General features: G+C 44.2%; 1 protein-coding gene across 5 annotated transcripts in view; it reads right to left on the bottom strand.

Annotated features, from left to right (window-relative positions):
• The window catches only part of ADCK1 (aarF domain containing kinase 1), an 88,491-nt gene extending 79,325 nt beyond the window's left edge, over window positions 1-9,166 (bottom strand). For 3 of the 5 annotated variants that reach the window (XM_067296879.1, XM_067296882.1, XM_067296883.1), the window contains exons 1-3: window positions 9,103-9,166; window positions 5,809-5,946; window positions 1,286-1,369 (exon numbers count right to left, since the gene is read on the bottom strand). In XM_067296879.1, the coding sequence (XP_067152980.1) occupies window positions 1,286-1,369; window positions 5,809-5,934 (210 nt within the window). In that variant the 5' untranslated portion in view covers window positions 5,935-5,946; window positions 9,103-9,166. Of the gene's footprint in view, window positions 1-1,285; window positions 1,370-5,808; window positions 5,947-8,353; window positions 8,584-9,102 lie in introns of those variants that run through there. The other 2 variants (XM_067296880.1, XM_067296881.1) reach the window with 2 other exon arrangements.
• Between the last annotated feature and the right edge of the window lie 8,513 nt (window positions 9,167-17,679).

Genomic DNA, 17,679 nt, shown 5'->3' with positions numbered 1-17,679 from the left:
GCAGACAGAAAGTGAAGCTCCAGACTCTAGTGCATCTATCCCCAGTCCATGCTAGGGCAACACTGCCACTCACCTGGGATGAGACAGCAGAACAACTTCACATCTTTAGACAGAAGGAGAGGATGAAAACAAGCTCAGGGAAGCTGCTCTTCATACTATCCCAAATACTCTAATTAAGACCATGCTGATGAAGTCGATTCCCTGCCAGAAGAGTACTAAAACATGCTGGAGCCTAATGCCACAGATTTCTATCTCTGGACAACGTCTGAATCAGCATAGCTGGTGCAGGCCTTGGTACAAGGCATGAAATGGAGCCTACTGCTCAACCATAAGCCCAGGCCCACCACTGTTTCCACCTTCAGGGTCCCTCCACTCTGAGAGACCCTGGATAATACTACCCCATGCATTATAGCTACACCAAAGGCCTAAATCCTACATGCACTAAGAAGGGAAACGAGGTTAAAGATCTTACTTCAGACATACTGCACAGTCTGGCATAACTCAGCACAAGCCTTGTTTCCCACTCTAAAGAGGCCCAAAGCTGGAATATCAGGGAGACACTGGCTACGTGATGTGCACTCAACTAAAACACAATGCTACTCACAGCTTAAGTGTTGTAATGTAGTGTAGGGCTAGAGTGAACAGCAGGAAAAGTGCAGCACAGAACTGAGAGGCACAGCAGAGGTGCTTTCTTTTATATCTTACTTCTCACTAGAAATGCTTTCTCTATTCATGTTAATTGGTGATATCAAAAGGCAGCAAAAGACAGCCTTGCAACGAAATGTTTGCCCAATTACTTCTGATTTCTTCAGAGATCTTCTACAAGCCTGATTTATCCCAGTGATCTCCGCTCCAACATACTCCTACTTAAATCCTTTAACCTTCATTTTACAGCCATTACCAAACAATAAGTGGGATAAGAAATCACTGCCAAGCCCTTCTCAGCAGCTGACCTCCACACATCCAGTCTGGGCAACCAGGAATAGGGCAGGGCAGAATCCAAACCCATCTCCCCTCATACATGGAGAATCTGAATCTCTAATGGGCACAGGCACACACTGTTTGTATGTGGCTGCTTTTGATGAGGGACCTTCTCCATAGGTCCTGCAAGAATCTTTTCTAATGTGCAGAGACAGTTGTCTCTGTTGTTACCAACCACCCCGTAGCAGGCATATTGAACTATAAAGTCAATAGTTTCATGGTTTGCTTTACAGCAGTGGTTTTGGCAACACACCTGTATCTTGCAGGGTTTCTGAGAGGCACAGTCCAGTGCTGTACCACCTACCTGTGACTTGAGGAAGTCATACTCCTCCGATCCATACGGGACACTCCGGAGTGAGGTGAGGTAGTCATAGGTAATAACTGCTGTCTGCAGACGAAACCAGAAATAGTCAGAAAGTTCTGCAGTTATCTTGGACAAAACAACAAACCCTCTGTTAAGTAGAATCTATGTAGCTTAGGCTCCAAAGTCTAGGCTTCACAGTGGAGTTTACAGTAACCAAGCATTTAAATTAAATTATATGAAAAAAAATTTTTAATTGCTTCAAGAATTCAAATGCTGAATTTCACCATTTATAGAAAGCAGTGCAGAGACCTAACATGTAGCTATTAAAAATAACCAATACTTGGTACTCCTATAACATCTTCCATTAGAGAAGATCAAAGCACTGTCATAACCTCTGTACAGCACCTTGCACAGCGGGGTCCCATTCCCCGTCTGCCATTTGGGGCTTCCGCAATAAGATCAGCTGCTGGTAATACAGGCCATCCAGTCCTGTTTGTGCCTTATCAGTCATCCCACATTTTATCTTCACACCTCCAACCTGCCTAACCACACTGGTGCACAGTGAGCTCAGTGTGGGTGGGTGGCTCAGCAGAGAACAGAGAGGCTGATGACAAGCACACCGATTAGCATAAGCACTACTTCCAGGGATATTCAACTGCATAAAGGGCAAGACGGCAAAAGAGGCAGACACGTAATTATAAAAGTGCAATATGGGAATCCAGCTAAGCTTATTAGCTGGACATAGCCCCAGAGAATAGAGTTAGATTCCTCAGTGCCTAAAGATTTTTGAAAATGGATCTTAAGAATGCCACAATTTTATCCTAGGATTAGAGCTCCTCTCTTTCCACAGTCAGAATGACAGGAAATGGAATAGAAACATACAGGGCACTTCCATGAAGTTTATTTGTGGGGAGAGAAGGGTATGTATAGCTAGATTAGAGATGAGCTCATCCACTAATCTGTCATTTGAACTTCAAAATCCTTGCCATAAAGCACCATTTGCATGACTTGGATCCAAAGTCAGTTTCCCTAAAACTTCCCTACCAAAGGGACTGCATCCCATTCTGTGATGGGACACTAGCCCTGCTTCCACCCTGCACCCTCAGCATGGGAAGCATGCAGAAAAAGCACACAAAGCACAATCATAGCATCCTGAAAGCCAAAGAGGCAAGGGGATCAAATCTGGTTTGGGGCAAAGGCGCTGGAACTGACAAACGGGAAGCAGTCAAAAGCTCAAAGATGCCTCTATTTAAGAAGGGATCAAGCTGGGAAGCAGTTTCAAACAGGCATACTCTTTCCTTGTGGAGCTGAGTTTTCTTGCACTTCCTGTTTTCAGGATTGAAAACTGAGCAGGACAAAATTTTCCTTCTGGCTTTTCAGGCTCTCTTGCCCCTGGTGAACTCAGGAGCTGCACAGCTACACAGAGACACATTTGAAAGAAAAATTTTTCAAAGCATATTCCCAAGTCAAAGAACAACTTTGAAGTGGAGGGAAGTTCAAATCAGCCTTGAATGAAGGCTTGAGTTGGTTCTTATTTTATCTCTGGTCCGTGAGGGTAATTATCACCTCCAACTTGAAAAGAAGCAGCTAACAGATTGGCCTGTATTATGGAGAAAGAAAGAATTAATTAAGCAGTTGCTAATTACATCGTAATCTTAAACACTAAATTAGTATTATGATGATCCTGATAGGCAACTCTGACATTGCCAAATCCCTGCTAGTGTCTGAGATGTTTTCCAGCTACAGCACACAATGTTCATTTGATGTGCTCCAAAACAACTGGGGTGCCTTCAAAGAAGTACAGCAAATGCAAAACTGCTCTGCCAGGTTTCTAACTTTACCACAACACAGAAATTGTCTGAAATGTGATGCTGTCCAGACCACAGACTTCATTCTCATCTAAGACTAGTGCTGTCTACAGAGTGAGACTGTATCTTAGAGACACAAAAAGACCTACAAGATCATCCAGTTCCTCCCATTATATATGCCAGACTGTTTCTTTAACTGATCTTCTATCAATCCAGTGTTAAATATCCCAAAGATGTGGGCTTCCACTTTGCCTCATTTAATTCTCAACTCCTCACACCCTTTCCATCACTCCTAAAACTATCCTCAGATTTTGTGAGGTCCTGGCACAACATTCCCTCTGAATAACTGCCTATCCACATATTAGCAAATGCCAGTTCCCTAAACTGAGGCTCAAGAAGAAATTTTCTATTAAGGCACTTCAGCAAGTCTCTTGGGAAATTCTGCAAAGGACAAGTGAACCAGCATGGTTAAAACAAGAGCAAAGTCAAATCTTTCTTATCAAACTCAGATGAAACCTGTCTGGAGGCCTGAGAATGCAGTTCTAGGTCAGGTTTTTTGATCTCCACATGTTCTTTTTTCCAGAGAGTTTTTTTTTGGCTACACCATAACTTGTTTTAATTTTTTGCATCTGCTGCTGCTGAATTTAGCTCTAAGAATTGCAGTCTTTTAATTACAGCCTGCTTTTGGCTGGATATGGTCCAATGATTGAGCAATGATTAAGCATCTGAGTAAGGAGCCCGGTCACAGCTAGATTGAAGGACAGACTCTGTAGGCCCATGTAGATGTCACCAATATCCAAAGTCACTTGTTTGCTACAGAATCTCAGCTTTCATTTACAAAAAGAGCAAGTTCAAGAAGCTGAGAGCTTCTTAGAAATGAACATGTCTAATTGCTCTGTTGGCTTCACCCAGCCTATTCCACTGTGAAGAATGCTCACATGAGCGCTGACCTCGCCCGTCCAACATGGAGCAGACCCCAGGCTGGGAAGACAGAGATCCCTGGTGCAGCAGGACTAAAGAATCTCTCAGAAACAACCTGACCATACACAGTCCCATATGTTAGAGGGAACAGAGAATTCAAAAAGAAACAGAAAATTCCTTTTTCAAAAGTATACTCAGATATACACACGTGCTTGCAGCCATGGGTGCAGAATCCTCTAATGCATGTAAGAGAAGGGCCAGTGAAGTGCTGGTCAGCCCATGACTTGCAATTCCCTGAAGGCAGGGGATGTGAAAGTCAAGCAGGGCTTTAGATGACTCAGCATCTAAAGCAAAGGACATCTCCCTTCCCCTTCTTATCCATGAGGAAGAGTAATCTCTCACAGTCACTCAAAACACAGACAGACCAACTACACAACCTCATCAGTGCACAGTGATTTTTATCTTAAACAGAAGGCAGTCACAAAAAATACTGGCTTCAGTAAGGTTGAGAAATAGAACTCAAGCACAGATTACAGAGCCCTAACAGCCTGGATAGCAGACCCTTCTCCAGCCACACTAAGTTGTGTTCCTTCTCCATGCCTCAGTTTCCCCTTGCAGTAAAAGGGAGATAACTGCTCCCCACCACCATGCAGTGCTGCCTTAACGGTCATGGGCAGAGCACAGAGCTTAGAATTTATTTTAAGAGGGAAAGAGTAAAGTCTGTATTTCGCCTTCATCCTTTCAAAATAAGCATTCATTCTTCATGACTCGCAGTGCAGCCTGCACATATAAATGGCGTGGCACTCAAGCCAATGAACGGAGCTTGCTTCTTATTGCATCTGCCCTCAGGAGGTGGCTCCCTGTAAAACTCATTAACAAAGTGCTTAGAAGTTGTAGGATAGGCAGGCAAACAGCTGCTTAGCGCTGGGACCCTTTAAGTGATGGAGAAGGTGGCCTGAAGTGACAGATGCATAACACAAGTGAGGTATATGAAGACTGGTACCCCCCTCCACAGTCTCTGCTCTGCCTTGCTCCCTGCTCCTCATGGATTCATCAATGAATGTCCTCAAAAAGACTGCAACCTGTTTGGCTGGCAGTCCCCATTCTCAGGTTTTCTGGAGCTGCATACAATCAACACCAGGGTGAAATAGAGGTGATGCACCAATGTGCCTAGGAAGATGCTGTAGGGTTTACTTTAGGAATCTGGAAACCACTCCATTCTCAGAAGTACATCATCTCCCGCCCTCATCCCTTGTCTTGAGAATGATCCTCAAAACACCTGCCTTTCTCTCCCCAAACTTCTGATACTAACAGTCTCAGGGCAATGACTACTGTAGCATACTAATACAACAACCATGACCCTTTAAATCAAATGTTCTGGTGTAATAAATGGCATCTACAGACAAGATGGTCTGGTTACTTCACTGTCAAAGGCAACAGGACGCTGTACCCAGGTAGCCGACCTTGGAAATTGACTGATGGAAATGTGGTCCCAAAGGGAGCCCTAGTTCTGAAGGTCCCAACCAATCCACAGAGACAGTTCTCTGCAGCCCAGTATCTCTGTCTTTTTCTTTCTAAAATGTGTGAATGACAGCTCTCTTCCTTCTATGCTTTCACCTCTTTTCTCCCCACTGTCTCAACAACTTGAAGAGCTCCTCACTGCTCTTCCAACTCCTGGGGCCAGCTACCAACTGGAAATGCAGAGAGGGAATGCATGAAATTCCAAGTTCTTGTGAACTTCAATTCTCTTACGCACCTAGGAATCCTCCTACACGTTACTAGGGTAAAACTTACTGTGGCAATGGCCCGGCCTACACGAACAACCCCAAAATCATTGGGATCCAGGAACTTGTTGCCATATACGTAGATGCCAGTGGTGGCTGCTGCCAACGAGGCAAATTTCAAGACCCTTCTTGCCATGACTGATAATCCCTGCAGAGACACAAAACAGCAACAGTTACATCTGAGAAGAAGGACACTGTGATCCAATGTTTAGAGCCGCAAGGGACCTGATAATCCACGTTTTAGTTTCTGCTCTGCTAACAATTCACTACTAGCAACTGTCCCCAGGCAAGAGCTCCAAGTGATCAGGCAGCAAGTGAACACAAGCTGCTCTGCTCTGACTCCATTGCTGTTTCTAACTCAACAGCTTCTAGAGGCCACAAACCCAAAAAGAGCATTTCACTGTGCAGCCACAAACCCAAAAAGAGCATTCCACATGCAGCCACAACAGAACATTTGTCCATGGTACCAAAGGCTTTGTAAGAAGACACAACAGGTAAACAGAAACAAGAGAGCACATGGACACCAAAAGTCAATTCTGCACATGGCAATAGGCTGCCTCTTCACTGCAAGTGTTTTGAAGGTATCATGGCCTGTGGGGGTTTTAAGGAAATACTAGAAGATAAAACAGGGTTTAAAGGAAGCTCTTTCAACATTAGAGAGCCCAAAACTTGTTGGAAACTGCCAGGTTCCCTGTGGAGGCTTCTCACTACGAATGGCCAGCGAGTGCTGGGAGAGAAGGCGGTGCGTCCCTGGAGGCTGTGTGCGACACAGTAATCAGCAGCAGACAGCTGCATACAATGCAGGGGACTGAGGACCTGATCAGAGCGACCGAGCAGGACTTGCTTGCTCATTGTCACCATCCTGTGCAAGTGCTTGGCAGTGCAGACTGAGACTGCACTAGCAGAATGGATGTCCGTGGGAATCAATGGCTTAATCCTGGCTCTATCACAGACCCAGCACAGGCCTGGGGTGCGTCACTTCTCTCCTTGTTCACCTCTTCTCTGGAAAATGAGGGTGGGGAATGAACATATTTCCCACTCAAGCATTTCTGAGCACTGTATTCATTATTTACAGGCTAGAAGATAGTGGAAACATGTATTTCATGTGATATATACTATGATTCTTTATGTCACTTTAGAGGATTCAAATTTGAAAAAAATACAAATTAGATATATTTTTCTTTCCTTTCCCTTAGACAGCCATTAGATAGAAAACATGACTGACCAGCCTGTCTGCTTGCACTATGAATCAAGAGGAATGGTTCATGTACTCTGCAAACTCTCAGGAGCATCCTTGACAGAGTGAGGGCTTTTACCCCATGATAATGGAGCCCCATAATTCTGCTACTCTTAGATTTGATTTGGAAACTTTTCTACTTCTAACTGTGACCCTTTAGCAAGGTCAGTCTGGCTCTTGTCATTCCTCCTGGAGGCCTTGTAATCAAAAAACACAATGCAATGACACAGGTCAGGCCTTTCAAAAACAGTTCCCAGGAACACAATCAGCAAAACAGGCTAGTATAACACAAGAGACCTCTGTACATGAACCTTAGCCAAACTTTATTATTTCCTTACAAGCTTTAGGTAACTTTGAGACAGAAAAGCAAAGATGCATTGTGTCAGTTCCAGTCAGAGCAAATTGCAGCACCCCAGCACCTTCTCCCCTAGGAAGGGGTCTCTAGCTGATTGGGATTCCTCCGAGCCTAAGATCAAACTCAGAGAAAATAGACCTGCTGCCCTGACCAGAGCCAAATGACTGTGCACTTCCGAAAGGTTGCCCTCCTCCCTCTGCCTCACTGTATTCTAAGAAATTTGGGGCTTCTTCCTAGAGGACTGAGCTCTGTCACTGTTTTAGACAGAAATCTCTCATAACCTCTCTGTCCTTCAAAAGACATTTTCACAACAGTCTTTTAATTAAAACATTTCTGTTCCTTGTAAGGTTTTGTAAAATTCAATTTATTGGAAAATCAGAGGTGTGAACAGTGGCATTTTTTAATAAAGAATACATGCCTCTCTACTTTTCTATTCAGCTTTTTTTTTACTATTTAAGAACATTTGCTTGAGAGCAGGGTACAAGCCCATCTATTCTTGCATCTTCCTCCTACCTGAAGCTACAATCTGCAGTTCGTGACATCACAGCCACTGCCATACCCGCCAGCTGTACGTCACCAACAGAAGACAGCAACTTCCGGTAGCAAATAAACAGCCAGAGCAGCTGAGCTCTACAGCAACAAAGTTCCTGCTTTTACACTTACTGTGTTGTAGCAGTAAAAAAGGAGGAATTAAAAATCCTCCAATATAAGATACAGAAACAGAATTGCCAGAATCGATTGTATTTCAAAGTTTTCCATAAGGTGTCAAGGAGTCTCTTCCATGTAAATGAGCCATTCCGACACCCCTAAGGGTATCTTAAAGACCCTGTCAGCTGTGAAATACACCTGCTGATGTAACTGCCTTTCACTGTTAAAAGTTGTGTTAATGAATCACCTCCTGCTCCTCTTTCGCAGGGGTGAGCTGGCTTCTTCGACTTTCACCTGACTTAGTTCATGACTTACACAAGGTAACGCGTCCCCTCCCTACAGCCAAGCTGGACGCCTCTCCTTTTCTCACTCAGCCGAGTCAGAGCAGAGCGCGGGTGACCTGCTTTCTCCCTTCCCAAGGACCACGGGGCGATCTGAGACTTGCCACCAGCATGCCCGCCACCGGGCTACGGGCACGGCAACCTGCCTCCGTGGCCAGGCCTGCGTCCCGGCTCCCCCAAACCCAGGGGGCCAGGAGCGTCCACCCGCGGCCACGGCAGGGAGCCAAGACCATCCGCCAGGGCCACGGTGAAGTCCGAGCAAAGCCGGTTTGCGGCCCGGGCCCAGGCCGCGCGAGCCAGCTGCCCGCAGGGCAGCGAGGCCCCGCTCACCCCGAGGGCCGCTCCCGGGCCCCCCGGGCCGGTCGAGACAGGCGCCCAGCCGCTAAGGGGGCCGCGGCCCCGCCCCGGGCAGCCGCGCCCCGCTCCGCCCCGGGCAGCCGCGCCCCGCCCCGCGCTCCCGGCGCGGCGCCGCGGGCGAGCGCCCCCCGCGGCGGCGGCGGCCCTGGGGCAGCGGCGGCGCCGGGAGGGGGCGGGGCGGCGGCGCCGGGCACGGCAAGGGCAGGCGCGGGGCCGCGCCGCGCCGCGCCGAGGGGCCCGCGGCTGCAAGCGGCCACGTGAGCCCGGCGCGGGGGTGGCGAGGGCAGCGACCCCCCCGCCGGCCCCTCCGCAGGCTGCGACTCCGCGTCCCCCCCCGCCCCGTCGGCGCTCGGAGCCGGCACTTACCGCCTCGCCGGCACCGCGGCACCTTTTCTCCCGCAAGCCGAGTCGCCTCCCACCCCCGCCTCGCACATGGTACGGCCCTGCCCCGCGCGGCATGCTGGGACTTGTAGTCTGCGGCCGCCAGGGCTTGGCGCGGCGGGACCGCAGCGCCGGCCCCTGGGCGAGTCCACGGGAAGCGCGGGGGGGGGGGGAGCCAAGCCGGTGCTGCGCACCCGCGGCCCCCGAGCTGCTCTAACGCTGCCGCTCGGCTGAGGTTCGCGGGCTCTGGCGCCCCAGCGCCAGGGGAGAGGGTGGTCTGCCGGGGCGTACGGGCACCTCACTACACTTCCTTACAGACCAGAGAACAGAAATCTGCGGCTTTCTCAGTGAAGCTTCACACGCAGCATGCTTGCCCAGAAAAGCCATCTTTTGTGTTCTTAAAAAATCTCAGACTTTATGATATTTTAATTGATTTTAATGCTTTCTCACTGAAATCCCTGCAGCAAGGAGAAGGCATATAAATAAATAAGTATCAGAATTCATGGGACAGGATTTGAAATACTAAAATAAATATAAGAGCACTCCATTTCAGGGAGAGCTGAGAGGTGTTGGAGGGGCATTGGTGTTTTTTATTGAATAGAAATCAGAGCAGCTCTTTTGTGAAAGACGCGGGTTTGACCAGAGCACTGCAAACATTTTGACCTGCAAGCCAGGCTACGGCAACACAGCAGGATTAGGTATGACCACAGCCACCTACACAGGCTTAGCACGTGGCTGGCAGTCCCATGCCTGTGTTCAGGGCTAAGGGAGCGCGCACGCCCCAGCGCCTTACGCAACAGAGTTGACCAGTATTGTCCTGCTCCTGTTAAACAGGGAAGAGTGTTGTCCACCATGGCAAGAATCATCTCCCAAATGTCCTGTTGTCAAATCCTCGAGTAGCATAAATTGACGGTGTAAACTCGGCAGTTATACTTAGCTTTTATCATTTGACAATACACATACATGGCTGTCTAATATCAGCTTATATTCAAGGGCCTAATTCCAAAGACCAAAGAGATTTGGATCATAAATATCTCAGAAATTGCTGCTGTCTGGCCAAGGTAATGATTCAGTGCAACAACTATGTTCATCAGGAATAAAAGAGCTGTTGGCAACAAGGGAAATATTTGTAGAATCAAGGAAAGCTTCTCTGCAGCTGACCTTTAGCTCCTTACTATGAGAAATGAAAATGATGATAAATTTTACCATACTCAAGGTTCAATGCAAAACCAATCTCTTCACCAAGCCTTCTTGAAATAAAGATGATAATAAAAGACAAGTGAACAAAAGCAGAGGAGTTTCTGCCTTGCTTGGAAGAGATGGAACAAAGCAGAGAATGAAAAATGTTGCTGAGCTGTCAAAAATATTGGAAGGCATTCGTATTACCTGGAACGAATATCTAGCTTGATATTTACCCATCTGAAATTTAGCATTTCTGACTGAACTTCCTTCCCATTACAACAAGAATGAAACTTAATGTTGTTTTCCAGGCATATTTTTCTGATAAAGATAACCCAAAATTCAATAATACCTGGGAATGCATGGTGGAAAATAGGAAGTATTTAGGATGGAGTTGAGGATGGAGCTACCACAATTAATCCTAGCACAAATACTCTAAAAGGATTCCAGAAATAAAAACAGAATGAGACCAAACAGATCTTAATAATCCTTTGAGAGTTATTGTTTCCAAGAGGATTCTGGAAACACTGAAACAGATTCAGGAAGGCGTCACCACATTGACTCTGTTTCCATTCATATTTGCAAGAATACAGTTGCATCCAAAAAGGTAGAGACAAAACAAAACAAAACAAAAAAAGGATCTAGAAACACTCAGATTATGGAGCAGCTTCTAGAAGAAAGAGCAGCACCTGGGATGCTGTGTTCAAGGAAAAATCCTAAAGACTGGCCTCTCTTCCATGATGAACTTTTATTTTCATTCCAGCCTCTGTGGAAACTGCTGTAAAGGTGACCTGCGCACCTTTTCCCTGGGCCTAGGACAACGGTATATTAAATATTTTCCTAAAGATCAAAATAATATTGGGAATATTTGTTGGATCCCCCTTTTATTTCCTGTATTTCTGGCTCAGTCTCCCTTTGTTTTCCCTGCCTGACCCACTTTCCTGCTCCATCCCCTTCAGCAGGCACTAACATGAATGCCTAAACAATGTAGGCTTAGTGGTATTATCTTAGAGAAACAAAGCATCTAGCTGTTATGAAGGGCAGAGTTAAGCGTGATACCCTGCCAACACATTGAGGAAACAGGGCCCACAGGGCTAGCTGCTGCACCAGGCCATATGATGGCCACATTGGCTAGAGTTCCATAGATTTCTTCCCCTTCTTGGACAGATGGAAGCTTCTGAACTGACAGGGGTATGGTGGAGCATCTCAGCTTGGTTCTTGGACCATAATAAATTATGTAGGGAAGACTCTTTGTCGGAAAGAAGATTTACAGTTTAGAAGACAATGTTAAAAGAGGATGAACAAAAAATGAGGAAGATGTGTGTTATAGGTGCAGCTAGGAAAACGAGAGAGAAACGAACGCAAGCTGAACATGAAGTAACTAGTCTGCATCACAGAATAAAATAAGCTTAGAAATACAGGAAAAAGATCTACTTCTACGTCTATTAGAGCCTGTGGAAGTTTTGCTATAGATTTTTGTATACACAAGTTTGTGACCTCCATGGATGAAGCTGCTGCTGGGTGTAACATTGGGGATCCATCCGAACCCAACACGCTACTGCATAGCTAAATCCAAAATAAAGCCTGTAACCCCAGCCCTACCACCATTTCCTGATCACAGCGCACAGTTTCTGCTCAGGATGCTAAACACTGCAGCCCAGGTTATCAGTCCCTTGCCTTAACTGCTAGATCACAAGTATCTTAAGGGAGGGTGTCAAGAGGATGGGACCAGACTCTTTCCAGTGGTGCCCAGTGACAGGACGCGAGGCAATGGGCACAAACTGAAACACAGACACTTCCATCTGAACATGAGGAAATACTTTTTCACTGTGAGGGTGACAGAGCACTGGAACAGGTTGCCCAGAGAGGTGGTGGAGTCTCCTTCTCTGGAGATATTCAAAACACGCCTGGACGCGATCCTGTGCAATGTGCTCTAGGTGACCCTGCTTGAGCAGGGGGGTTGGACTAGATGATCTCCAGAGGTCCCTTCCAACCTCAACCATTCTGTGTGATTCTGTGTTGGCAAAGGCAGCAGGTCAGCATCTGGGTTTTGCTGGCCTCTCCTGGAAGAGCTAGGTGACATTGCTTCAGATGAATTGTGTCCCTTGCAGCTCTCAGTTAAACAGGCTGAAGCTGGGTCTGCTGGGGAGACAAAAAAGAAGAGGCTTTTGTAGTATAACAATGCCTTGTGCCAAGTGCACTGGGCAATTATGTAACCAACGCTGAGCCCTTCTATAATTAGAAGCGGCACCTCGTTAGAGTGATCAGAGCTCTTTTGTGTGAGCCTGCGCAGGGGTACACAAGAAAGAGCCTGACTCAAATGAAAGATGCTGGCTTGATTTCCATTTCTCTTTCAACTGGTGAATAAATTAAATCTCAGATTACCCCAAATTGCTGTGACAGAGGAAAAGCATTTCCTTTTGATTTTTAAGACATTTGTATCCCAGGTGTGAATAATATGAAATGCTGAAACAAACCCACAGATTGTGGCCTTGACGTTCCCAGCATTGGAGAGGGAAGAACAGTCAGGCTGCCTGAACAGAGGACACCAGCTTTCCCTACAAGGAATCAACCCTCTCTTTTAGATTCCTTCTGATGAAAAACATAGAAAGATGTCTCAAAAGTGTCACTGATACCTGGCATTCCTCGAGTACAGTAGAGGGGAGAGGAGGAGGCACAGGGAGAGAGATCAAAAGAGTCTCAGAAAGCAGGTGATCTGGTGATTTTTGTGGACCCAGAGGACTAGCTTAACAAAAAGACATGAAAAGATAGGGGGAGAAATTGCTACTAGTGCAGTGGGAAGAACAGCACATCCCAGCAGGCCCCTCTTCACTTTTCCAATCTGTCCTACCACTATGTGAACGGTCACCACTACAAATACTGAGGCAGATCCTCTGCAGCTCCAAACGAGCATAGCCCTAGGAAAGTCAGGGGAGCTATGACAATTTATACAAGCTGCAGTTCTGGCCAGTGAAATCTCTGATACTAGAAATCTGTATTTCTGAAGTATTTTCTGGTTCTTTCTGGTTAGTTCAGAAGAAATATTACAAATACAACTGTATTAGCGTTGGTAGATGTGCAAATCAATATGGGAAGCAGGAAACAAAATGACTTACCTAGAGCTAATTTCACAAGATAGTTTAACATACCCCCACAGGTCTCTTGCTAGGCCAAACTCGCCACATTTTTGGTCCAACTTTAAATGGAGATTGACAGGGTTTGCTTTATATCAGCAATGAAAGGTTCAGAGCTGACTCTGGGAGCCATCCAATTTTAGAACAGGACCTTCTTGCAGATCATATTGTACAAAGCCAGTATTTGGCTAAGACATCTCTCAAAAGAAACATGCCCATTGCTCTAGGTCACTCAGTCCCTACAAGTCAGTAATGAACAATGTCTGAACGTGATGCCAAAAAGTGATGTGCTGCATGTAAAGCTGTGGTTTAGATGAGCTGCCAAATCAAAACCTTCACCTTTTTTTTGTTACTTCCTGTGAGAATCAAGGTCTTTGCTCTACGCTATAGTCCCTTCACTTGGTTTTCTAAAGCTGATGGTGGCTGAAGGGATATCCACTTCCTCTTGTAGGTTTGGGGAATTTAAAATAGGCCACCATGTCCTACTTTAAAAGAGGATGTGTATCAGCTGGGAGTGGAATGCTTCTGAAATTAGCTTTACAAAACACCATGGAGTTTAAAAGATACTACAGAAGTACATGAGATGATTTTTGCCTTTCTGAGAGAAGTTACTCTTCCACAAAGCATAACAAATAATACAAATTAAACCAGTCATACCAGATAATACAGTCATGTCTTGAAGAATTTAAATATTTTTGCAGAAGCACTAATAGACCTTCTGATCTTTTTTCCCCAGCTATATTTTTTCCTTTTGAATGCCACCTGTAACCCCTAAGGGAATGTGAAGTGCAGGGGTTGCTGATGTGGCTGAAACTTTCCATCTAGATAAATCTCTTCTTTCTCACTGTTTAGCATCTTACCTGTGGCATAATTTATCCCCCAAGTTGAGGAGTATCATTTATTTTGATCGTTTTTATACCACAATGTGCAGTGACTGTTAGGCATACAGATATCTTATATTAACAATAGCTTATTTCATTACATTGTATTGTCATCTTCATTTGTTATAAGATATTTCATGAAACATTTAATTCTGCATTTGCAAATGTGAAAAGTGCTGAAGTAGAGGAAAAAGGTGCAGAGGATTTAACAGCCTAAATCTACCCCAAAAGACTCCTGGAATGCATCAGAAATACACATTAAAATAAGTGTTTTCAAAATCAGTTGTGGTATTTGCATCAAATTAAAAATTTCCCTGCTGGCAGCCATGCCAAGGATTAAATATCCCTCAGAGCCTCAGCTCCTCACTCACCATACAGAGGACCATTTTGGTGTACTTCTGAAAAGTGATGTATGTGGAGACCTGTTAGCTTGCTGTCCAGTAATGTTAAGCAAAAAGGATCATGGTAAAAACAAAAAGGAACTCATTCTTCTTTCTTAGAGACTGGTTTATAGTTGGGGAAAACAGATCTAAGGATTTCAGAACCATTCCTTGCATAAATGTTTCTTCTTATGAGATCCCTGCCAGAGCTGGCATCTTTGAACAATTACCAGGTCTGGTTCAGAAAAACTCCTGAACTAGAAGATACATGAAGATGCTCCTGAAATGTGAAGTTTCAACTGACTATTTCTATATTGGCCCTGAGAGTTCAGGCTTGCCTAAAGCAGACCTTGTAATGTAGAACATGTCCCTAAAGACTTTCAGCTTTGACTAGAAGATAACATGGGATGTAAAAGTGAGCACTTCCCATGGTATTCCAAAGATTAATCATTCTCATTGTTAAATATTTCTGCCTAATTTCTCATTCGAATTTCTCTGATTCCAACTTTCAGTCACTGGTTCTTGTTATGCCTTTATCAGATTAGAGTACTTTCAGATCTTGTATTTTTAACTTGTAAAGGTATATATACATGATGATCAAATCTCTTCTCAATCTTTTTGTAATAAGCAAAACATACTAAAAGTTTTAATTTGCTTATTCAGAATCATTTCTCTTTTTAATGTAATTGACAACAAGCACAGATAGATGGAGTTCATCCTCTCTTAATTTGGCAGTATAGCATTTACCTCTTAAAAGTTAACCACAAAGCAAGTTTACTTATTTTATTTCCCCTACACTTCCAATTTATGCTAGCCTTAAAGTTACCTTTGTAGTTTTCCAAGCCTCTTCAATTTTCAAGCACTATTTTAAAAACATGAACACCAGGACGATATAGAGTCCCCCTAGAATTCACTATTATTCACTTATACATCCACTACTATTATTCACTACTTATACATCCATGGCGCACACTGGATTTTTCGTTACTTCATAGCACAACAAATTTATGTTGAGCTGCTTCTCTGACATGACCACCCTAGATCCTTTTCAGAAACTCTGTTTTCCAGGATAGTACAGTCTGTATTTAACCCCTCATTTCTTACTTCCAGATATAGAAGTCTGCACTATGCAATATTAAAACACATTTCATTTGAATGGATCTCATTTACCAAGTAATCTAGTATGACTCTCCTTTCAGCATTACTGAACATTTTGCCATTCTTTGAGAGAATTGCAGATTTTATGAAGTGATTTTGTATTCATTGCCAGATCACTGATGAAAATGTTGACTAGTATCATGTTGACTAGTATCCCATCCTCAGAAATACCTTTATTGAGTGTTGAACCCCCACTGATGATCCTTTGCTTTTCGAAATGCCAGCCAGTTTTCCACCCATGTAGCATACACCTTCATGTGTTGCACAGTGCTAAAAAATGTCATGAGAAGCAGAAGACAGAAGTAATGGAAGGTGTAACAGGTCGGGTTCAAGGGCAACTGTGTGAATAATTTTTTTTTGGTCTTGTGGCTAACCCAATACATAAACTAAATTATTATCCCACTTAAAAAAAAAAAAAAGGAAGAAAAAAAGTCCTGTTCTAAGTGAAAAGAAGTGTTATTAGACAAGAAATTAAACATTCTGGTTTTAAGAATTTTCCCACTTTAAAAAAGCAGTAGGCTAAATTTGGCCAACAAACATTGTTTTAAACCAGGGTTTAAATGTTTCATTCTGAAAATGTTGAAAGAAAATATGCTGATTTTTCCAAACTTCCCAAATTTTTTGAGTTCTAAACTTCTCAAGAATTTATTTTTGTTTATCCCAGTAAACATTTTTGACAAGTTAAATCTAAGCATTTTTGAGGTTTGATATGCAGTACACACTACAGGACAGGGACAAGTAGTTATCCACAGCTAGATTAGCAGCAGGTGCCTAAAATAAAGACTGAGATACACTTACAAAGCCATATGGTTTTGAATAAGCTTGTAGAGCCCCTTCATACCATATGGTCCACTCTACCCAGCATTAAGAGCCTTACATATTCACAAACTCTAAATTAGCCAACTCACACATCAAAATTAAACCGCAAAATTAAACCGCAAAAATTATTCAAAAGAACTGTTGTTGCTTATAGCCAGATAGCTATAAACACCTGCAAACACAAACAGCTTATTGTCTGTGAAGAGAAAAAAAACAATTATAAGAACAAGCAGTGAGCGTGAGGAAACCAACGGAGCATCTCTCAAGTGTTGGCACTGAACCAGATTGCTCAGGTACAATTTTACCTTCTGAACAACAATTTTGTTTAGCGGCTGTCATACAAACTGTGCTGCAAAATAGTTCACTAAGTTGCTTATTTACCATAGAGCATTAAATAATACATCACAGCAAAGGAAGAAGGAGAAACATAGAAGTCAGACAGAGAAAAGACATTTTTTCAGTTAAGGCTAGTATCACAGTTGGAGATAGAGATAATGCAAACTTCATATGGTGACAGAATGCTCTTTAATCAGGGGGCAATACTGCCAGATGTGACAACAGCAATTCAGTTGCTAAACAACTGAAGGAAATGGGTATGAGAGATGACAGATGAGCTTTGCTTAGGACAATTACTGATAAACAATATATGTCAAAATCTTGTATCTTTAGCTTTGTCTGATGTGCTCAGAAGAGGACAGTTTTCTCCAAGAGAAGGGAAAATATCTGTCATTCATAGAGCTGGTGACACAGCTGCTGTCACCGCAATGCAAACCCAAAGTCAGATTCTCACTGAAGTCGATGAGAGTTTTGGCATAGAAGGACTACGCTCCCCAGTACAAGAGGGATGTGGCACTACTGGAGCAAGTCCAGCGAAGGGCTACTAAGATGATTAGGGGATTGGAGCATCTCTCTTATGAGGAAAGGCTGAGAGAGCTTGGCCTGTTTAGCTTGGAGAAGAGAAGGCTGAGAGGGGATCTTATCAATGTGTACAAATATCTTAAGGGAGGGTGT

The sequence above is a fragment of the Apteryx mantelli genome, chromosome 4 (assembly GCF_036417845.1).
Source record: "Apteryx mantelli isolate bAptMan1 chromosome 4, bAptMan1.hap1, whole genome shotgun sequence".
NCBI classification, from domain to species: Eukaryota; Metazoa; Chordata; class Aves; order Apterygiformes; family Apterygidae; genus Apteryx; species Apteryx mantelli.
This window is presented reverse-complemented; position numbering and strand designations above follow the sequence as displayed.